Genomic DNA, 24,192 nt, shown 5'->3' on the forward strand with positions numbered 1-24,192 from the left:
GCTGTGAGTCAGCCAGTTGCGCATGCGCGCCTGGAAACCACCATTCCGGATGGGGAGGGCAGGAGCGGCTTTCCGAAGGGAGCCAGCCTACCCCGGGTTCACCCCGCCTTCCTCTTGACGTCACCGGAGTAAACAGACAGAACTTGGGAAAGTTTTCCAATAACGACTTTATTTACAAACAACTGGGCCAGCCCGTTCCCACCTCCCCCGCAAGAGAGCCCCGCAACAAGCTCCGCCATCGGCTATTTGCTCTAGGCGCAGGGGTGGGCAAATGTGGCTCTTTTACAACCTGTGGACTTCAACTCCCAGAATTCCTGAGACAGCCAAGCTGTCTCAGGAATTCTGGGAGTTGAAGTCCACAGGTTGTAAAAGAGCTACATTTGCCCCTGCTCTAGGGAGTCATTTCGGTTTGCTTTCCGCAGCATCAGGAATAAACAGCAAAGTAATTCGGGTAGTTCGGCTATCAGTGGTTTGATTTGATGCCGATTCCCTTCCATCCTTTCCTCGGAGCCAGGGAGCTCCGTTCCTCTGAGTTGTGCGCCACGATCACTACTGATTCATTCCTAATCACGCCAACTGAAATCGGTGGGACCCAAGGAAGGCGCGCCTGGCTGATTTGCAATCGCTGACACGCCGAAAGGTCAACAGAAGGAGGCAGCTTCCTCCGATCGGACCCCTGTGGAAGAAGAATAGGAAAAGGGCAGGCTTGTTCAGTTGGCAATCCACAGGGATTTCTTTCTTTCCCTTCAGGCCTGAGGTTGGGAACTGATTGGGGTGGAATACAGGTAGTTCTTGACTTATGACCCCAATTGAGCCCAGAATGTATGTTGCTAAGTGAGACATTCCATTAAGTGGGTTTTGCCTCATGTTACGACTTGGCTTGCCACATTTCTTAAGTGTATTGCTGCAGTGGTTACATTGGTAACACCGTTGTTAAGCGAATCTGGTTTCCCCATTGATTGCGTACCAGAAGGTCACAAAAGGGGATCACATGACCCTGCAACTGTCCCTGGGACACCGCAACTGTCATAAATAGGAACCGGTTATCAAGCATCCGAATATAAATCACATGACCAGGGGGATGCTGCAACAGTCATAAGTGCAAAGAATGGTCATAAGTCACTTTTTCCAGTGCTATTGTAACTTCGAACGGTCACTAAATGAACAGTTGTAAGTTGAGGACTACCTGTATTCCTATGGGTCCCTAATTTATTCTCAAACATACCTTGCAGGCATGGTTTCAGCCAAATACGGAGTTCTCGTATTTCTAAAAATCAATCCTGCATGACCAAAGATGCAACTTGCTTGCAACAAAGTCTTATAAGGAGAATATACTGGCAAGAGTTTTAACCAGTCATAAACTCTTGTGAGTTTTGCTGCAGTGAAGTACCACAGCAAGCCCTCTCAGTTGGGGGGTTGCTGTGTTCTTTCCAGAATTGTCATCTGACAAACTTAAGCAATATTTATTTGACCGGTAACTACAATGTCTTCTCCAAGAATGGGGGAAAAACCTCTTTTCCAATATATACACTTTATTTTCACATTTTTATACACTACCCAATCCAAAGACTGGGTAATTTATATTATAAACCCCTTAGAATAATTCTATCCTTACTTCTTCTCTTTTGGATCTTATCAGATTTTCAGACAAATGAAAGTGACAGGTTGCTGAGTGAGATAAATAATCCATTCAAAATTGGCTTTATAAATATCTCTGCAGAATTGTGATTTGTACAAAATAAACAGATCTAGAATTCTGTGAGGGGAAATTTCAAGGTTTCACTTGCTTATAAATCACATTAACCCTACTTTGGGCTTAAACTTTAGTGTTTGAATTTTATTCTGTAAAATGCCTGAAACTATACTAGGTTTTAGCAACTGTTCATAAATTGTTTCAAGGAATGCAAAAGAAAAAGAAAAAAGTTGAGGGTGAACTCATGAGCTGCCCACAACCCTAGGCCTCGGGTTGCCCATTTCCTGAAATAAACCATGATTTACAGACCACAGTGATTGTTTGTACAACATCCTGGATGTGCATTATTTATACTGTATGACCCCTTACGTCATGAGATGTGGACAACAATATATTCACTTGTAAGATAGTATCTAGAATAGAGATCCCTCTTGCTTAAAGTAATATGAATATGTTTGTGCTAAATAGACCAACATTGTCCAATACTGTTTTTATGGTATTATACAGTATTATTATTATTATTATTATTATTATTATTATTATTATTATTACAGTATTATTAAAATATATTGACCATGTTATGCATGCAAATTCATAGGAGAAGGTAACGACGCTAGGAATAGTTAGTGGACAAAGAAGGAGCAAGGAAAGAACATGCTGGCTTGATAACATCAAATCTGATGCAAAGTTGAACATACAACAATTGAATGACGTTGTGCTTGACAGGATAGCATGGAGAACACTTGCTTATAGAGTTACCAAGTGTCAGACCCGAGTAAATGATTAAAAACAAACAAACAAACTATTCTTACTATGAGCAGGGAATGCTCAATGTGGAATGGGTCTGATTAAGACTGGGAACTTAATCTGCATGTTATCTTATTAAAAGCATTATGTGAAAGACTCTGTTAACCAAAAGTCTATGATGGACAGTAGAAATTAACATCTATGGGTCTACATGGTGAAGACTATGGCATATGGAAGATTGTGATTTGGGATGTAAGACAAATAAATGATAAAGAGCATGAGTTAATGGAGTGAAAAAAACATAGGTCTACTGTTAATTTATGAAAGGGGAATCATTTAGTAATCTGAATGAAGATAATCTGAACTTGTGGAATGGAACTGCAGGAAAGTTTTGAAATGATTAATTTAAGAATAAAAGTACTAGCATATAAAAAGGTATGAACAGTGGTGGGTTGCTACCGGTTCGTCCCGGTTCCGGCAAACCAGTAGTAGCAGTGGTGAGAGGCTCCGCCTACCCACCCAGACGTCATCAAATATGCTCTGCGCATACGTGCGTGAGCAAACTGGTAGCAAAGGTAAGTGAAACCCACCACTGGGTATGAACCAGTGTCATGTCGATTGTTGAGAATATGTAAAAATGTAGAAATCTTCACTGGATCTGTTCCCCGTTCTTTTTACTCTCTTATAACTTTAATTTCTTTGATTTACTATCACATTCTTTTTCTTCATTTTTGCATAACATTGGGGTGTACGCAGAGAGACATGGGTGCACAAGGGATTTCATTAAAAACCCCAATCATATGCTACCCTAAGTCAAACATGACAATGTCGGTGCAGGATCGTATTAACTTCAGTGGTGGTGGTGTTTTTAAATGGTACTACTGTGATAAAAGGGGAGCCATACCTTGCTGATATATGTTATAGGATTTTCCATCCCACTGGGAATCAGGCAGATCAAACTCAGATGGTACAGAGAAAGACAAAGGAGTTGTTTCTGGTACAAGAGTCTGGTACATAGAAAGCTGCAACTGGGTATTTGCTAAGTGAAAATGGCCTGTTGGTCTCTGTTCAAAACTGGCTTGGTTCTGGACATCATGATCTGAGAAGTTGTTTAAAATACTGGTGATGGTTTCTTCGTCCACTGATATTTCTTCTGAAAAGTCAATGGCTCCATTAGCCCCCAAGTCCTGTCTTGCCACTAGAGGGGCAGCCTCAGCAGGATGCCCAGGCCAGTGAACGCCAAGAGACTCCTGAGATCTTTGCTTGGTGTATTGAGAGAAGACTTCAGCCAGGGAGTGGATTTGATCAGCTAGCATACTGATGGCCCATCTGTCTGAATCGGGGCTCACATTCATTGCTGGAAAGAAGCCTGTAGATGGCCTTTCTGCAAGTAAAGGAGAAGAGTCTACACAAAAGCTGCTGTCAGAGGAAAATGTGTATTTTGGTGAAAGGAGACCACCAGGGTTGCAAGAGGTCAGCCTATCCTCTCTTTCTGGGCATGAGAGACACTTGTGCTCTTCAGCAGAAAGAAAGGGAAATTGGGTTTCTTGAGACAACTGCACACTGATGGCTTCAGTCTTCATGCTAGGCACAGTCATACTGGTTGGAAATGGAGATTGAAGAGGAGCAGGAAGCATTTTTACATTAGAAGCCTCTGGAAGTTGCGAAGAAGAATATTCAAGTGCCCCTTCCTTGGCTGGACCTGGCTCTTGAAGGAAAAAATTGACTTCATTTGGCTTCAACGGCTGCAGTGTGTTTCCAGAACAATAGCTTTGTTTGGAAGAAGCTGGAGAAATACCTCTGGGTGTGGAGTCTTGGTTCTGGATGTAGAGAGCTTCTTTGTCCCTGTGAGAATATAAACAGTTCCATGGAGTCGAGCATCACTGGAAATCACACAGAGTCACAGGCCTCATCAGTGAGGCTAACTGTAGCTTTTATTTATCATATGTAAGAAAACTGAACTACAAGCTTCAGGGCATTTTCACAGCCCCAAATATCATTATGAACATTAATAATGCAGTATAGGAAGCAAAAGAAGCCACTTGTAAAACCAATGTAACACTGAGCTAATTCAGATTGCAAACATAAGCAATGTGTCAGGAGAAAAATAGGGAGGCTGAAAATTAAATTCAAGCATCACTTGCAGAAAAGATTTTGATCTGATGTGACAGTTCCTTCGGCAATTATAATTGTGTAGGGACAATTAACTGGGAGATTTAGAAACTGTAGTTTAAAAATGCCTGAAGAACATCAGGCTGAGAAAATGTAGTCTACATTAGAAAGCATTCTGGTTTGTATGAGACGTAGCAAAAATCTGACTGATCTTAGAAAAACTAAATATGAGTAGATTTAGTTATAGGCGATCACAATGAAATTGCAGGGTTGTAACTAGTCTCTAAAGGGACATGGTGGCTCAGTGGCTAAGACGCTGAGCTTGTTAATCGAAAGGTCGGTAGTTCAGCAGTTCGAATCCCTAGTGCCGCGTAACGGGGTGAGCTCCTGTGACTTGTCCCAGCTTCTGCTAACCTAGCAGTTTGAAAGCACGTAAAAAATGCAAATAGAAAAATAGGGACCACCTTTAGTGGGAAGGTAACAGTGTTCCGTGTGCCTTTGGCGTTTAGTCATGCCGGCGACATGACCACGGAGACGTCTTCGGACAGCCCTGGCTCTTCAGCTTTGAAATGGAGATGAGCACTGCCCCCTAAAGTCTAGACAACTAGCACATATGTGCGAGGGGAACCTTTACCTTTAACTAGTCTCTCTCTTTCACTCTCCCACTCCCCCCGACTCTCTCCCTATATCTGTCTCTCTCTCCATGGAGTCATCACAGATCAAACTAGATTCATAGGAATTTTTCAGTTAATTAATATAGGCAATGGAGCTGTTGATAAAAATGGCTTTTTTGATATTAGATTCAATACAGAGTATGATTTGGAAAACTGGTAGAACCGTTTAATATGCTTATCTCTGATTTAGGTAGCGCTTGTCTTGTTTTTATAGACACTTGAGAAAAATCATTTCTTCTAGTTATTTTATCCAACCTTTCCATATAAAAATCTTTCACACAGATAATGACATTTGTGGTAGAATGTATTTCTGTATTAGACTGAATGTCTCTAAATAGACATTTCTGATTGCAGACCAGAAATCATAAATGTCTTTGCTTCCTTCAACAGAACTATGGCTAATATTGCCCATTACTTCTTCTTTCCTATCCCATTTCTGCCAGATGCCTTCCTCCAGCAGACCTGAAAATGAAAAGGAGCAGAAAAGGAGCAAATGCTCTAGTGCAGTGGTCCCCAACCCCCGGTGCCGGGCCGTGGAGTACCTGGCACCGGGCCGCGCAGCGGCCGGGGGACATGAACGCTGCAGCGCAAAGGCTCCTGGGCCGTGCGCAATGGGCCGTGCGGAAAAGCTCCTGGGCCGTGCCCCCACCCCTGCGCGCACTCAGCGGGCCGCGGCGATAAAAAGGTTGGGGACCACTACTCTAGTGGGGAATTTTTAGTAATCTCTTACCTTGTCATTTAATTATTGTCATTCTATACTTTGTCTAGAATGAGCCACAACTAACAGATTCAAACTTTCTGCTCAACTCAAAACCATGATTTACAGATGGTGTGTAAATCTCTACATCTTGCTAAGCCATCATATGGTTTATTTAAGCTACTGTGCTTTGTAAATCATGGTTTAAGACTTCACATAAATATATGAAACCACTCAATTGTGGGTTATTCAGCAAACCATGAGATATACAGGATGACAATGATCGGATGATATTATGATGCAGGTGATTGATGCAGCCATTTCACTCTAAACATCTAGTAGTAGTCCACATGGCACATGTAACTCAACCACAAGTAGCTGAGTTTATGCAATATTCAACCCACAAATGAAACAAACCACATTAGGTTTAGCACAATGTGTGAACTCAGTCCTGGTCCAGAAGTACCTTTAAACATCACTTGAGCTATCAATGTTTTTACCTGAGGATGTGGTTTGTGCAAGTGATCAGCTTTCCTTTTCCATTCTCCCTCAGTGCAGTGACTTGCACCCAGACCCAGCTCAGGTCCTTGCAGTGTAAACGTATGATTACATGTTGATTGTGTTTCCCAGTGCTCTGCCCTGAAACTATAAACATGAAAAATGAATACCAAGCTAAACCATCTAAATGTAGCAAGATGAACCTAAGAGGAAGAAAGGAGCCTAGATTAAGTGAAATCTCTTCCATTTTTCTATGTTCACAAGGATTACAAAAGGTGTTTATTAACTATGGATCCTAAATACCGTACGTATCTTTTCAGACTTCCAAAATATACTTGGATTGGAATTTGGTATGACTGCAGTGATGATACATAGCATTTAGATACACCTTTTCTAAGTTCTCACATCAGTTCACATATTTTTTCTGTAATCATTACAACTCATTAGGGAAAGCCAATGATAGAAAGTCCACATATAAATATGCTGAATTTGATTTATGCCTAAAATTATTTAGACAGCATGACTTGTAATTTGTATGAACGTTTGTCATTTTGTTATGCCCAGATTCCTGTTGAGATGGTTACTAACATAGCAAGTAGATCATATCAATATCACCTCAAATGTTGTGCAGAATTGAGAAATGTTGTGAAGGTCTTGACATTTACAACTAGGTAAACAGCAGAGATGGAAGCGGGAACCAGACATTTACAAATTAACAATTATGAAAAAAGTAATTGGAGGGTAGAGTCTAGAGCCGTGATGGCGAACCTATGGCACGTGTGCTACAGGTGGCACACGGAGCCATAACTGTGGGCACGTGAGTGTTGCCCTAGCTCAGCTCCAGCATGCATGCGTATGCCAGCCAGCTGATTTTCAGACCTTTCAGGACCACCGGAAGTTGGGAAACGGGCCATTTCTGGCCTCCGGGGGGTTGGGGAAGGCCGTTTTCGCCCTCCCCAGGCTCCTAGAAAGCCTCTGGAGGCTTTCTGCCCAAAAGCAGTGGGAGCGCAGGGGAGTTGCGCGTGCATGCACGGGGGCGGGGCACATTGAATTATGGGTGTGTGCAGGTGCGTGCTCCACCCCTGCACTCTCCCCCCCCTGCTTTTGGCACATGACGGCAAAAAGGTTAGCCATCACTGGTCTAGAGCCATGTTTCTCAAACTTGGCAACTTTTAAGATGTGGGGACTTCAACTCTCAGTATTCTTCAGCCAATTCCTCAGCCAGGCTACTGGGAGTTGAAGTCCTCACATCTTAAAGTTGACAAGTTTGAGAAATATTAGCTGAGACTAGAGCAATTCTTCAGAATGTTGAGATTGAATTAAACTTCCAAAAATCCTTGGCTGTATGGCTGACTATCCTGGCCATATATAATGGGAGTCCAATATACTTGAAGATAACTGCCTGAGAAAGATTGCTGGTTTTATTATGTACTATTGCACAGCTAGCTTTGTTTTGTTTTTATAGGACCCCTTTCTATTATCACCATTTTATTGGTCTCATGTACAGGCTTTTAATTTGTAACCCACTCAGAAATGCTATTATTTATTTGTAACAATTGTGTTTCCTTAGTGGTTTACAAATGTAATGAACAGAATAAAGGGACACTGTCCAATAGTTAACAAAGAATGTTATTGAATAACGGTTCCCGCTGTATTCAGATAATATGATAAATTATTAGAAATAATGGGATTTTTAATGGCCCATGTAAAAACTGCTGTAAGTTGCTCATTGGAAATACTTATGATACAGCAGAAATGTGCAATTGTTTCTTCGCCAGACTCCAATGAAGGCTATTAGTCGCAGATGCAGTACTCACTCAGGTTTCTGTGCATCTCTGCCCCTCTTCCAATATCTTCAGGATGCAGGAGACAATACCAAGACTGACCAATTAATTCTTCTTTCTTATAACCAAGGTGATAAATAACACTGAATTGAGAAAAAAACACACATCACATCATTTAATAAATAATATCCTTGTGATATTTCTATTGTGAAATGGGCAATTATGATAGATCTAGTGTATATTTATTGATAGAAAAGCTACTACAGGTAGTCCTCGACATATCACCACAATTGAGTCCAGAATTTATGTTGCTAAATGAGAAATTTGTTAAGTGAGTTTTGCCCCATTTTACAACTTTTTCTTGTTAAGTGAATCATTGTGGTTGTTAAATTAGTAACAATGATTGTTAAGTGAATCTGGCTTCCTCATTAACTTTGCTTGTCAGAAAGGGATCACGTGACCCTGGGACACCGCTACCGTCATAAATAGGAACCAGTTGCCAAGCATCCATATTTTGATCATGTGACCATGGGGATGCTGCAACAGTCGTAAGTGTGAAAAATGGACATAAATCACTTTTTTCAGTGTTGTAACTATGAATGGTCACTAAATGAGCTGTTGTAAATCAAGGACTACCTGTATTCAGAATAGAATTTCCAACTCTTTATACGTAGTCCTTGACTTATGACCAGTCACTTAGCAAATGTTCGAAGTTGTGACAGACCCCCAAAACAGGATTTACCACTTAGATTCAAAGGTTTAATGTCTGCCCCCCCAAAATCACATGACCACATTTTGGCTGCTCAGCAACCAATCCTCATTTATAGCAATAGCACTTAGACTTATATACCGTTTCATAGTGCTTTACACCCCTCTCTAAGCAGTTTAGAAAGTCAGCATATTGCCCCCCAAAATCTGGTTCCTCATTTTACCCACCTCAGAAGGATGGAAGGCTGAATCAACCTTGAGTTTGTGAGAATCAAACTGCTGGCAGTTGGCAGAATTAGCCTGCGCTACTGCATTCTAACCACTGCGCCACCCCGGATCTTTATAGCTATTTGCAGTGCCCCCATCATATAATTGCAATTTACAAAGTTTTTGCCATGTTTACTTCCAGTCTCCAGCAAAAAACACCCCATACCGAACAATGGGTTTGCTTAACAACTGCCATTAAATAGGTCATAAAATTGGGTGTGATCACATGCCGACCTGCTTTATAACCATCACAACTTATGAGTGAAATTGTGGGCTCAATTACAGACTTATCAAGGATTACCTTGATATTTAGCCTTAATTCTATGGGTTTTACACTTAGTAATCATCATGTATTACCAGGTCTTCATGCTACAGAAAACTTTACCTGCTAATGAATGCAAGCTAAAACATATCGTTTTAAGGCAGATTTCCCTTTTCTAGACATTTGGCAATTTTAGCCATATCATTTCCAGATAGATGCACACACGAAAAGTTTGGCCTTACTTTTCAGTCATTTCAGCAATCTTCATATCTAACGTATGCTGGCTCTGGAAGGTGGAGTTCTGGGACATGTTGTCCCCTTCTTCAACCCCATGAGGAAGGGGAGCACAGAAAGCAACAAAAGTCAGAGCAGGAGAAGTGGACGTCAACTGTGTATCAAGTGGGAGGAATCTGCCCCGCATGACTATTGGACGGTTCCTTCCATACTTAACCCGAAAGGCTCTTGAGGTACGCATTTCAATGATGAACTCAATTTCTGCAGAATAAAATGGAGAAGAATAACTTGCAGTTTAATGTCAGATTGAAATTTGCAATGCAAGATAAAGTGTAATCATGTTCGTAAACTGCCATGTGATTTGTTTTTGATTTAATGTGTTGCGTGAACTCAATCATAGACTATTCAATAAACAAGTTACAACTTAGCATAAGTTATAAACTGAGCCTTTCCTCTCACATTCATGGCTGACAGCTTAAGAACAAGTTGTGATATTTTTCTAATTAGTTTTCAATTTTACTATAATTCTATGCACTTCACAGTCTTTATAATTCCGGTTACTGAACAACATACCAATATACAGTGCACATTTTTCCAACAAAAATGTTACATTCAAACTGTTGGCCCAGATAAGAAAAAGTAATTACAGAAAGGTGTTGCTTCAAATTTTTGTGATTTTAAATTATTTATTATTCAAATTTATATAGCCACCCATCTCATAAGGTATATATGGCTCCGGATGAGATTATGCTGCAAATTAGCATAACTTTTTTTAAGGAAGCAAAAACCTGAAACAGAGGATTAATAGTTTTTATCTACAGTACTAATTTAGGAGGAAAAATACTGCAAGTTATTTACAAGTCCCTTTTAACATTTTGTTTTTTCTATTATTGCTTGTATTATAATGCAGTACATTGAAAAACGTTTAAAATGCCTTCTTATTGCCCCAGCTGCAGTTGAAATTTCCCCTTTCTAACGGCATGACATTCTGATATCCATAACGTTTTCTCTACAGGAACACAAAAATATAGAAATAAAATTTCTGAATGGGAGAATACCTAGAATGGAGAAAATTTAGCAGATTTCTCTTCTTCCTTTGAACAAGATAACAACCGTAATTAATATTTCCCTCTCCTTTAGACACCATGATTAAATATGGACCAGATTTATGCATTGGAAATAATACCGTTAGTTTATTGTAGACATGTTTACATACAATCATCAGACGTTTTTTCAACTTGTAGGAAAAATATCCACCATTTTGCACATAGTAACAGGGTTGGGGCTGAGGAGATAACAATACAAGTACAGATTCTGCTGCAACCTGACTGTCAGATCTATAAGTGCCCAACTGATAGGCAGTTTGCTCTAGAGGAGGCCTAAAAATCTACCACTTTCTCAAGCAATCTGGATTCTGCTGCTGCTCACCTGATGTCATATAGCATAAAAAAACCAAAATGGCCTTGGAATAGGAGAGAAATGGTTATGTTCACATTAACTAAAAGCTGTCAAAAGGAGCTGGGAAGATTCTGATCCTTTCATGATCCTGTTTGCAGCAGAACTAACATTGAACATGCATAAAGCAATACTGGTTTTGGGAGAAGGTGGCCTATTTCCATATCACATCAGTAAAACCTCAAGATAACTGTCTTCTGCTGTAGACTGGGAAGGAGAGGAAGCTGCATCTTTTAGATGTGTCCTTAAAGGATGAAGGATCTTCAAACAAAAATAGGGGTACAGTTTGTTGGACCAGTTTAATTTAATAATCCTCAGTTTGAATCCATACGGTACATTACAGGATTCTCAAAACTCCTAATGTGATAAATGAACTAACATCCCAAACTGGTGCTGGCTCAAGATGTATGGCACTTCTACCTAGATCATGTCAACTTCCCCACCAGTGCAAAGACTTGCATTTTTAGAATGATTCAGAAGAGAGATGGCATTGGTTTTGGTGCCCTAGGCACCAAAGTGTCTTAGCCTTAGCCTAAAGCCAGCCCTGTGCCACCACAAATAAAATTATTGATTTCCCTAGGAATAAAGTAGGATGACTAATAATTATATTTCAATCCATTTGTCAACAAGGTTTCTTACACTTTTTGGTAGCACAACTGCCCACGGTTGGCCATCCACTATGACTTGTACTGGCGAACAAAGAGCAAAGCTCAGTTTTAAGAGCACTTCAGCTTTGCCTATGTAGGTAAGGCAGGAGCCCTATCAAAAATGTGTTCCCACTTATTCTAGGCAAGGCTACTACTGTCTTGCACAAGCAAAGAAGGAAGCAGGGTTCAGTGCTTCCTTCTTTGGAAGGAACGCTTTGGTGTTCCATAGCGTGTTCTTTGGAACACGCAAATCAAGACTCAGCAGAAGCAGCATACAGATTGGCAATAGGCAGCAAATGTTATGCCAGCATTGTTTTTTGCCAACTCTAGAATAGATGGAGAGCATTTGAACTCAGTAATTAGAAAAATTTGCTATCAGAAAAAGATTCAGTTGCTCCCTAGCTGGAAAGACCTTTTGCCAACCCCTTCTTGTGCTCACCAGTGCCTGGATGCTGATGGGCAAAGGAGAGTTTTTCTTGCATGATCCGGCTTGCTGTGCTATTCAGGAGGTCGAAGATGGAGTTGCCTTGTGCTAGGAGTTCTACCTAGAAAAAATATATATGATAAAATATCTTATTTTCAATGATCTTTTGCTCTAAGAATGTTTTAGGATTAAATGCTATTTCAGTATGAAAATACGGTCCTGGAAGTTAGGCATTTTTAAAAGGATATTTGGATCCTGCAGGGTTCTAACAAAAGCTTCAGGGTTTTAAGCAAATGACGCTCTAACATTTAATAGTTGCTAAGAATAGCAAATGTAGTTTGCATGCCAAAAACTGAACCATTTGTGTTTAAAAGAATATTGAGCAGCTAGGCTAGAAAGGTTCTTACATTCAATCTTAAACTACTATTACACAAAATGGACTAGCAGCAGAATTGAAACTTCCATTATATTCCTGCCAAGTCTAATCTCTAAAGTCCATGCTGAGTATAAGGCATTTTGGGGTGCCTCACCTTATGTAATATTGATGCTTACCACAGAAAACCCAAGGAAATGTGGTACATTCTCAGAGACATAGGCCAGTTTGCCCTTTGCAGTGAGAGCTAGAATGAACCCTGAAAGTGAATGCACCAGTTCTGGATCTACAACAGCAGCAGCAGCAGCAGCAAAAGGTGGTTCTTTGGATGTCATTTGATGTGAGCCTGGGAAAACAAGAGAGTGGTACTTGGGTTCTACACATCATCGGGTAAAATTCTACATAGAACAAAGCAATGATTTCTTGTTCTCATATATACAAGGACATGGTTTCAGTTTCACAGCTACTACAATTGTTGGTCAAGCAAAGAAAAAATAGCCAGAAGAATTATTGAAGCCTGGGAATTGGATCCCTTGTCAGTCAATAGGAGTGCTGATTTATTACCAGTTTATCAGGTACTTAGGAGCTGAGGGTGTGGTGGAACAAGGAAACAACAATGAAAAACTTAATAGTCAGCCTTCAACATGCCAATTAACAACTAAAAGCTACACACAACCAGGAACCATATAAATACAACGTGTAGAACAGACCAGTTCACATATCCTTGCGAGAGAGAAGTTCTCTGATGTTGGGTTCCAGCAGGAGCTCGAAAGCTTGGAAAAATAAACCTTTGGTCCCAGTGAATGACTCAAATTGGACCCTGCAAAAAATTTTGAATCAAGGAACCTGAAATCCTCTAACATAAGCAATGTGTACAAAATTCAGGATTCATTACTCTGTGTAATTGAAATTTCAAGGATTTTCACACCAGTTGTGTTCACAAAGCTGTAGGCACTGCATTGTCACCACAGTTATCGTATGATCATGATTTCCGATGCTCCTTGCCGGGTCCCCAAAAGCAAAATCAATGAGGAACCCAGCAGAAAGTTGGAAGTCACTCCTGCTCCTACTTCCCCCCCCATCCCCAGCCATGGTCATTTTGTTTTTCTGTTTAGGAAGGAAATTTCCCTGAAAGGATGAGTCAATAGGTCATCAGCTGTCTAGTCAGTTTTACTAATTGAACAATTACAGTGAATTTTTCTCCCACAGGATCAGTTGTAATGAAACAGATGTGAGTCTGGCTTGTTTTCTGCCAGATGATCTCTTCCCTCATATTATAGATAGGAAAAATCTTGTTTCAGGAAGTGCACTGAACAAAACAGAGCCTGCTCATCTTTGAACATAATTATGACAGAATATGAAGGTCATTATGTGTTTCACTTTCTCTTTTTATCTAAGTGTATTGCAAAAATATAGATACCAGAAGAATTTAAAATACAACCAAAGGCACGTTGGTTTATGCTCTGATCCTCAAAAGAAAAAAAAAAAATCAAAATAAAAGGGATGCAGAAAAAGCTCTGCAGGTAAAAGACACCTTTGGGGAAGAAAGACATGATGGAAAATATGTAGGAGTTGATAATGCCAGCTGTTGCATGCAGCATGGCTGCTTTTTATGGCCTATTCTATGCTTCCCTTAAGCACAAAGAAGGATGCAAATTATACACAATGCAGATCCATGTTTGAAATTCCTTGAGGTTTTTTTTTTTTTAAAAAGCCAGCACCAAACATTAGTAACACATGGAATCAAATCTTTTCTCTATTTTCATTTTCTGATCATACATACACATACACATGTATTTAAATTGCAAGTGCAAACTTATAGTAAATAGGATGTACATGTGATATTTGAATGACTGACTTGAAGCCATAAAAAATAATAAAAACACCACAAGGGGTTCTCTTTGGAATAGCAAATACTGCTCTGAAAAATATGTATGAAGAGTTTTAAACCCTCCAAAGGATTATAGCGGGAACATTTTTACTAGCCAAATGTTGCAAATCATTTGGTTTGGCAGCCAGAAATATGCACTCAACTGTAAAAGTAGATGGAGCTATGATGTAAAAGTGGAGAAAAAATAATAATGACATGTTAAAAAATCTCTCCCTTTTAATTTCCTAGTCAGTGAAGCATTTGAGTTATGGAATGTGTGTGAAATTCTCAGAGAATTGCAGAAGACTCACTAGGCATACTTGCAATCTAGAGGCTACTAGTTGTTTCACCCCAAAGTCATATACATCCAGTCCTAAGGTTAAAGTCTGAAATGAAGTATATTGTTTAAGTTAACCTCATATGTTGTAAGGATAAGCGCAGATTGGAGACTCCTTCGCAAAACAGATTTAGAGGATAGAAAAGTCCATACGGAGACAGAGGAAGTACAGAGTAAAAACAGGCAAGAAGATGTTGTACATGCAAAGGATGGTTTAGATCACAACACAATGTCTATTATCATGTCAACTGGGAAACCCACCCTCCCTCTTCCCCCACTGCAAATGCCACTGTTAAGGTTTGCATAATGTCAAGTTAAGTGTATTCTTTTATAGCAGTGGCAAAGCATAAAGGGAGGGGATTTGATTCCCAATGCAGTACAAATACAAATCCTCTCAGTTTACAATAGCTGCCATTGTTATGCAACTGCTTCAGTTATCAGTTATGATAAATGACAAGGAATAACAAGGAATCATAAGATTAAAAATGTTAGCGTAGCTAGTGTAGATAGATATTGATCCCTATTGATCCCATCTTAGTGGTTAGATCCCAGGACATCTAATGCAGGGACGGTACTCTGGGATCTCTTTGGATCAGGTTGCACTCCCAGAAAACCTAATAAAATAAGAGTCAAGTGACTGCTACAGATTAGTCACAGCTATTACTATACTTGGGGCAATATGTGCAGGCAGAAAAGATTAGCATTCTAAAATAACATGCAGGCTTACATGGGGGAAGAACGACCAAAGACATGAGGTGAAGTTTGAAGAAAATGCTTATCAAATTGTTGCTCCAAGAGAACTACAAAAGATGGTAGAATCAAGAAGCTAGTTGATTTTGACAGGGCTTGGAAGAAGTTTCAACTGGGATAAATGTGCATTCCTATATTTAGATAAGCCCAGTCACCAAAAAACTTCACAAACACAACCAAAGTGGAAGGAAACCTGTCATGGAAACAGAAATGAAAAGGAGTGGATGTCTTAGGCATCTTACCTATGCAAGAACTGTGCAATCTGAGATAATGAGCCGTGGTGGCACAATGGTTAGAATGCAGTATAATTGTGGCTAACTCTGCTGACTGCCAGCAGTTTGACCCTGACCGGGTCAAGTCTAACCCATCCTTCCACGATCAGTAAAATGAGGAACGCCTCCCCCCCCATTGTTGGGGAAAATATTACTGATTCTGCAAACCTCTTAGAGAAGGCTGTAAAGCACTATGAAGTGGCATATAAATCTACGTGCTATTGCTAGTGCAGATTACATTGTGTGAAGCCAAGAGAAAACCACATACAGTTTAGGGAACCTATACGGTAGATACAAAGCAAGCAGAAGATTTGACTACAAATGTCTCTGCACTTTTCTGGTTTTCTGTGTCTGCAGGGGAACTTTTTCAAATACAGATCTAAGTTCTGCTGAAAATGGGATAGATTGAGACTCTTAAACAGAAATGGGAGGATGTCACATGGTAATCATAGTTTGAAGTAAGTGATGACTCACTACTTTCTATTTTCAGGAGCACTGATGACTTCTTTAGTTACCTGTAATTCCAAAAGGACATTCACATTCATCATAATCAGTACTCTCTTCAATTCCCATAAACAAAATCAACACATGAACCCTTCACAATCTTAACTAAGTTTCTAAATACAGACTGGTAAATTGCTTCTGTGATTACTGGTCACATCTCAATATATATATATATATATCTATATATGTGAAAAACTGTACAATATGGCATGGTGTTTATTCCATTGAACATTAGTTTCTTCCTGCAATTAATCAAACTTTTATAGGAAAGTCAAATGATGTTTAGAGAAATATGATTTGATTATGGCTAGTGAGCTGGCATTCACTAAACAAGTTACAGGAAGAGTTGGGATTTTTCTTTTACCAGAATTAAAAAGTTGAGTCTCTCGTATATGGAAGCAGACCAGAGCCATAGTGTGGAGGTATGAAAGTTGTTCCTTCTCTTGTTTTGAGATGGGCAGAAGAGACCGAAGAGTCTGCAGCTCCACATTGATCTGATCCCGACGAGCCTTGGAAGCACCTTTTGTTGACCTGCAAGAGTGCACAGTATGAGCCATACATATTTGTTCCTCTCCTATTTCCAAACCTTTAAAATATGTTTCCTCGTAGTAGATTAGAGAAACATTTCTTAATTTCAGAAGCTTTAAGATGTGTGGACTTCAATTCTCAGAATTCCAAATGCTGGCTGGGGAATTCTGGGAGTTGAAGTTCACATGTCTTATAATTACTGAGATTCAGAAATATTGGATTAGACGGAGGATCTGATTTACACATAGTCAACCTTTGCAGTTTTCACATTATGAACGTGCACATAGCTCTAAAATAAGAAGCACATTTATTTGAACATTATTCTATTCTTCCCTATGGATTTCCTTTTTGGGATGACATGATGATTAACTAATCTTATGACTGGTACTTTGCCTGGTAACATAGGACTCTCACGTAACTATATTATTATGTGGGAATTAAGGGGGGAAATTCCAAAAGCATGTTTCTCATCTCAAAACTATGTTGGCATCTTTCAGTGACACCTTGTTTCTTTTTTGGGGGTAAGTGGGTAGGTTGAGTCATTAAAAAGAGATAGGAAAGATAATGGGAAAAGTGGAGAAACTGTACATAGATGGATGCATGTAGACTCAAATCTTCATGATTTGGGAAGAGCTTTCAAGAGAAATATCTTTATTTGGATCTAGTAAGGCTTTTATTTTCCCTCCCTTGCCCATTTGCAACCTTCCCATGTGTTCAGTTTCCTAGCTTTTCAGTATGAATGAACAAACACAACCCATTGCCTCAGGAAACAGCAGACATATAACTGCTCCTTGGCTGCTATCATCAGTTGCTTGAGTTGCCTGTGTCATTGTCCCTAATGATAAAGGTAGCCTTGAAGTAATACTTAAAATTACCTTACCTTAGTTAATTTAATCAGAGTCAAACTGTAAATCAGAGAAGAATCAGCATGCTAAGAATTTTCGCACATATCTGCCAAATAAACAGCCAGCGCTAGCTAAGGAGGGGGTTTGGGGAATACAAAATTTAGAATGGGGACCTGGGATCAAAATGTTGGAATGTGCCCAGCAGCTCTATGTAAGCAAGGCTCATTAACTTCAGCTTGGATGGCCAATGAAACAATTACAACCATCATCCTAAAACCTTTGGGACAAAGAGATAGGCCATGCCCTTACCATGTGTTTCCGTCATCAGGTATTATGAAAGTTGTGCCCATTAACAGACCTGCTCGGGTGGGAAACAGCTTTTAATGATTGTATCTACTGTAACTGCCACATACAAGAAAGAGCTTTTCAACAGCATCCTCAAGGGACTCACTAACATTTGAAATGTTCCGTAGTCTGAGAACCGCAAATACTACTTAGCTGTGATCAGTTTGCTGCATGGCCTTAAGCAAGTCATCCAGCTTTCACAAATGAAACCAGAATGTTAATTATAACTCCTATTCTGTAAGTGTTGAAAAGGCTTTCCTTAAGATAAATATTCTGGTCACTTCAAAGTGTGAAAGTCTTCTGTATCACTGTCCTAACAGCAGAATCTAATGCATGTTTTACTCAGAAATAAGCCATTCCATTAACTAGGACCTACTCTAAAGTAAACATGCATCAAATTGCAGGTTCAGCATAGATCTTTCAAAGCTTTTTTCAATATATCATGTCTGTACTGTCATAAAACACCTATTATTTGAGATGGACTTTCGCATGTGAAATGCCCTGTGCCCTAATTAAACATTTCTAGCAAGCTCACAGTATGTCAGTGAAGTGTAGTGCTCATTGGTAAGTTTATTTTAATGGGGAGGGGAATGCTGTGATCTGGGGAGAGTTTGAAGACTAGCAGGGCTGATCACTAGTTGCAATGAAGTCTTCGAATGAACCACAGAGAGGGAAATTTTGAGTAGACAAAAAGTAGTGTGGGAATTGCTGCCACAACATGCATGAGAAAGGCTGTCAGTGGGTTTCAGTTGCGAGGTTTATTAGGGCTGTTCATAAGGGGCTTCAGAGCACAAATGCAGCACCTTCAAATAGTGCCCATTTTTCCAGAATAAGGCTTCAGATTGGTTAGGGTACAGTGTGTGCCAGCTCACTTAATATAAAATTAGCTGGATTCATTAACACAATAAGCTAAGGCAAAATAAAGCACCTTAGTATGATTCATAGAGTCAAATCTCTCTTTTCCCTAGGCATGAATGTGATGGCAAAGTTCTCCCATTATGATTCTTATTGGCTGGTCTTGCGTGACATGCTCACCCTGCAGTTAACATAATTTACTCAATTTGCCCAATTTTCAGGGTTTTGTGCACTGAATTCATTGCCTGATTTATGGCACAGCACATCATGTGGACACAGCTAATAAGCCATTCAGTCATTCTGGTTTCCAATCTAGTGTAGGGAAGAGCAGATGAAGACGAGTTCAACAGAAGAAAAAGAATAAGAGGTTTGAATTGCTTTCCTTCCATCCTTGAGTCCGCAGAAAACTATACCAGCATGGATTTTTCTGTCCCATTGTTGATCCCTATCCCGCCTAGTTTGGCTTTCTTGCAATCATTGACCCAGTGGTGAAATCTTCCCCGGTTTGCCACCAGTTCGCTGCCCGTGCATGTGCAGTACACGCCAAATGCACGCTGTGTGCATGTGCAGTGCACAACAAATGCCCACTGCATGTGCATGCACAGTACACACCAACTGCATGCTGCACACACGCACATGCACAGTACGCACCAAATGCACACTGTGCACACACGCATGCACAGTATATGCCAAACGCACACTTTGCATGGAAAAAGGAGACTTGGGAAGGTAAGTAGAACAGCGAGGGTGGGGGAACAGCTGTGCCGCTTGATTTAGATTCACTAGAAAGCAGGATTTCCTGCTTTCTAGTGATTTTAAATCGCGTGGCACAGCTGATCGTCAGAAATACCAGTCTAGAGGCACCAGTAGCTTTTTTTTTTTTACTACCGGTTCATCTGAACCGGTAATTTTTATCACTACCGGTTCACACGAACCGGTACGAACCAGTAGCATTTCACTGCCACATTGACCACTCCATCTACTGGAGGGTTCTATTCTACTCTAGCTATTCCATCTATTCACCCCACTGTTGGTTTCTTATTGTAGGCATTTGCCTTCATTCCAAGTAATGACTGGCAAGTGCTAACAGATGTACATCTTGAGGATGTCGTCAAGGAATGGAAGAATAAAGGAGAAAATGGTACATTAACAGCAGCACAACAAAGAATGACACAGGACTGTCTCACTCAGGCCGGGCCTGATGGGAAGGCAGCATTTATTATTATTGGATTTATACCTGCTGCAAACAGAAATATCCTCAGAGGTTTACAATATAGCCATCAATATGCATCAAAACAAAGTAAACTAAAAACAAAAAGGCAAGTAAATCAACCCTTACTCTCACAGATCTATAAACTGATGACATTCATGTCTCAAAGGCTCTTCAAAGTAGCTCTGTTTTTAATAGCTTGCAGTCAGCCAGCACCTTGGGGGCTGATCTAATTTTGTGGGGAGGGATGGCTAAAGTGCAGCTTTTAAGAGAACACAGCATAAAAAAAAAACCCAAAATGTTGCCAGGACATTCTTGTCGTACAGTGAGCTTCAATAAAAGTATAGTTGGCTTAGTGTGATTCATGAAGCCAGGCAATTTGCCTGGTGTTTTTGAGGTTTTAGCAAATTAGGAATCAAGGCAGTGAGCACTACAGGATTTTCTTGGCGATGAGATCCAGTCATTTGCTCCACTTCATCTGAAAGCTGGAAAACTGGTCAAGCCTGGAAACGGCAGCATGGCAGTTGCTGTGAAAGGAGTCTGACAAAAGAGGGAACTAGGCACAAAGGAAGACAAAAGGAATCCCAAGCTTTTCATGAATGAGCTGGACAATTTGCCGCTTTCACACAGGACTCAGAAAAAGGGCACCATCTGCTACCAACCTTTTATCTAATGCAGACTAAAAGCACAGGAGGCCTGTCTGCCTCTTATTGTCTAGTCATCCCCAATTCAGTTGAGGAAACATTCCTCCAGGTGTAAGTGGGCACTGGATTTTCAGAAAGCCAAATCTTCATTATTTTCTCTACAAATTCTCTTTGTAACGGAACACTTAAAAAAAAACCTTGGAAAATGGTGATCAATAAAGAAATGACAGCAGCAAAGAATTTGGGAAACAAGAAAAGGAGCAGAATGATTTGAGAGGATTTGGTGTTATCCAAAACAGGCCAGTCAGTGGGAAAATTCAGTATGCAACACACCATTGTAGCTTATGTTTCCATGACAACCATCACACAGCCATTAATTTGTGTAAGGAATTGGAGGTAAAGAACTTAAAGTATTAAAAAAACTTATAAGGTTTAATAAGCTCAGCTTTACAGCCAGCTTTTTGTTGTTGCTGTTGTTGTTAAATAAAAGTTGTGGGGAGCCTAAATCCAGCTGTATTTAATCCAAAGTGCTCATTGTGCACCACTAAATTAATCCAAGTCCTTGCTGGAGCCTGGGTCACACTGCAAATTATTATCATCATAAGCCTGAAGGCAAATGCCTCTACTTTGTCACGGATATCCAGAACTTCATGTATTTGAAGTGCTTTAAAAGTAATTGTTGATGATGCTAATACAGTAACCAAAACTCAATTCCGATTAGCCAGTCAACTTTCTACCCTGAGGATATTCCCTTTAGTAGTCACTAGAGGTCAAACCAGTCCCATGTTTTTGTTTCTGCACTGTCTATTTCAGCTCATAACCTTTCCCCATGGCAACCCACAGTTTATAAAGCAACTGCATTCTGCCAGTTTCATGGGTAGGAAATTCTGGGAGTTGAAGTCTACACATCTTAAAGTCCCGAGATTGAGTAACACTGCCCTAAAAAGTGAAGCCATTATAACTGAGTCTCTCTGCTCTTCATCTGGCATTCAGTGCTCGGCATGCCTCTGTCTCGCAGAAGAGGAAGCAATTGATTTGCAGGGGCTCTGGAACAGCTGTGCTAATCCTATAAAGCTGTTATGAGCAGTGTTTATTTAGTGGGCATAAAAATCTGGCCACTGAAGAAATCCTAGCAACAACAGTGTCTAGTATGGAAAGAAGAGAATCTTCTACCATGATCCTATAAAAGTTTACTTTGAAGAAGGTCCTACTGCATTTAGTGAGACTTATTGTCCAGGCTGCACCTTAGCCTCTTAGCTGATTGGTTTAACTATTACATTTCTATACATCTACCTGTAACAAAATATTAGATCAAATAGGCAAAAAATACTTTATGCAATATGTGCAGGATTGAGGAAGTCTACTTTACCTTCCTCTTAGCATCAGAATTCTGTTTTCCTCACAGAGATTAGAATGCCTGCTTTATGACAGTGTTTGCTATATTGTTACAATGCTCTCAGATAGAAAACATCCTTTAAAAAGATCCCAAAAATTACAGTAGGTACAGAATGGTATACTTCAAGATGCAGTAATTCTGGTCTCATTTCTCCTTCAGTTGCAATGACTGCTTCATTTTATAGAAGGCTGCTCTTTAAAGCCCTAAATAATTTTAGTTGTTTGAAGTGGTTGCTGACCCTCTAGGAACCTGACTAGGCTTAATGAAAAAGTATTGAAGCATGTCCATGCAGTCTGCATGTTAATTTCCAGAGAGTAATTCTTTGCTTGTGTTAATTCTTCAATATTCAAAGTTCTTGGTTCTCCAAAAGCATTAATACCGTGCCTTTGATTCCCAGTTGCAAGGAAGTAAAGCAAGAGAAAATTACTACCCTCATATTCTGATTGTGGACAGCTAAAGGCATCAAAGAAGTGGGTTTTGAGGAAACAGGATATGGCAGGATATTCTGAATAAGAAGCATTCTGAATATATTTTATTTTTAAAAGTTGTATGGTGGTTGACTCGCAGTTGTCCACCAGTTTTTGGTTCAGATAATTGCATTTAACAAACTGATATAAACAAAAATTTAAATATATAATTTATGACTCATAAGAAGTGTCTATCTATATGGCCACTAAGAGCTGTCACTAACTTGATAGTGTATAGTCAATTTTTATAGTATTTAAATGTCCTCTAATAATACTCTTTTGGGAAATTCACCAAAAATAATGATAAAAATAAATTTAAAGGGAATGATAACCTATATGTCAAAGGTAAATGGCAAGTATGGCAAAAATAAATAAATAATAGAGTTACAGCACCCCAAAATTAAGCAAAAACTTTTTAAAAATGGAGATGGTACACTTAATGGAACTGTTAAGAATAAAAGATCTAGGTAGATGAAAATATATTCACTTATATTTGAAATCACAGAGACTCTAAAAAGTGGGTTAAAAATGAAATGAGAGGTAGGGTAATGAAACAACTGCTTAAAATACAGTACATGCATCTACTCCAACTTGTGTGATGGACCTCAATTGGTTAATGATCTTGGCAAAAGGATGGTGTTGGGGAATATTTTATGAAGGCTGTTGCCATGATTGAAAAAGTTACCCTCTTCCAATTAAGAGGAGTAACAGAAACACTGAAGAGTAGGGCCTCTGAAGATGATTTTAAGAGATAGATGAAAAAGACAGTTCCCTGAGTAAATTGGTCCTGGAAACAATGGATGTTCTGTCTACTTAGCAACATAGCAGCTCTGTTTTGACCAACTAATAGAACCATTGCAAACCATTACCCTTAGAAACAGTACATTATAATGGCACCAAGATTTACTATGTTCATACTGTTTCATTGTGTTCAAAATGTAATAATTGAACACTGTTGGGGATCCTGCAACAAACATCTTTCCCCTCTTCTAAACCACAGTGGGAAGAAAGGATTGCAAGATCATGTCACTGACCTGAAAGTCCTTGGAGTACAGAGCTTCCGCCTAGGAACAGATATAGGAGCAGAGACCTTGTGTTCTCGCCTTCTGACTGGCTTATTGCAGTTTTCACACAAGATGGTCATAGTTCTGCAAAAGGATAGAAATTATTGAAGCAAATGAGAATAATCAGACTGCCCAAGAGGAAGCCACAATCCTCAAGGCTGGAATAGCATTTCAAATTATGTATGTACTCAAATACCGAACCTCCCCTAATTTTCAGTCCTCCTCTCACCCATCCATTGGTATGATCACTAGTTAGGGAGGATTGCAACTGTAGTCCAACACATCTGGGTAGTGCCAGGTTAACAAAGATTATCCATCAAGCTCTTCTGGAAAGATGATAAAAAGTTGCCTCCTGAAAGAGCGTAGAGAAGATTAACAGAATTGAATAGGGAACTGCAGGCTAAAACATATGAAAAATGGTTGCAGGAATTGGGTATGTCTAGTTTAATGAAAAGAAGGACTGGGGTGACATGATAGCAGTGTCCAATGACTAAGGGGCTGCCACAAAGAAGAAGGGGTCGATTTATTTT

At 39.7% G+C, this 24,192-nt stretch overlaps 2 protein-coding genes across 2 annotated transcripts in view; one reads left to right on the top strand and one right to left on the bottom strand.

Annotated features, from left to right (window-relative positions):
- Positions 1-24,192, top strand: part of MEA1 (male-enhanced antigen 1) — a 96,201-nt gene that overhangs the window by 214 nt on the left and 71,795 nt on the right. The gene's annotated exons all lie outside the window — the stretch shown is intronic.
- On the bottom strand, positions 544-23,957 carry LOC117671592 (neuronal PAS domain-containing protein 4-like). Its single transcript, XM_034427565.3, has 10 exons — positions 23,892-23,957; positions 23,633-23,746; positions 16,673-16,839; positions 12,755-12,921; positions 12,218-12,323; positions 9,685-9,937; positions 8,239-8,348; positions 6,424-6,568; positions 3,345-4,285; positions 544-676 (listed from the first exon to the last, which is right to left on the bottom strand). Exons 1-10 carry the CDS (start codon positions 23,897-23,899, stop codon positions 642-644), a joined length of 2,046 nt encoding a protein of 681 aa, XP_034283456.2. The 5' UTR covers positions 23,900-23,957; the 3' UTR covers positions 544-641.

Source organism: Pantherophis guttatus, chromosome 1 (assembly GCF_059756535.1).
Source record: "Pantherophis guttatus breed Tessera chromosome 1, ASM5975653v1, whole genome shotgun sequence".
NCBI classification, from domain to species: domain Eukaryota; kingdom Metazoa; phylum Chordata; class Lepidosauria; order Squamata; family Colubridae; genus Pantherophis; species Pantherophis guttatus.

Bases quoted from the DNA above. Each gene is read 5' to 3' on its own strand.
- LOC117671592 (XM_034427565.3), bottom strand. The intron at 6,569-8,238 runs GTGAGTACTGCA...TCATGTTTATAG, and splicing joins AGAGATGCACAGAAACCTGA to TTTCAGGGCAGAGCACTGGG. The intron at 677-3,344 runs GTATGGCTCCCC...CTTCTTCCACAG, and splicing joins CTATAACATATATCAGCAAG to GGGTCCGATCGGAGGAAGCT.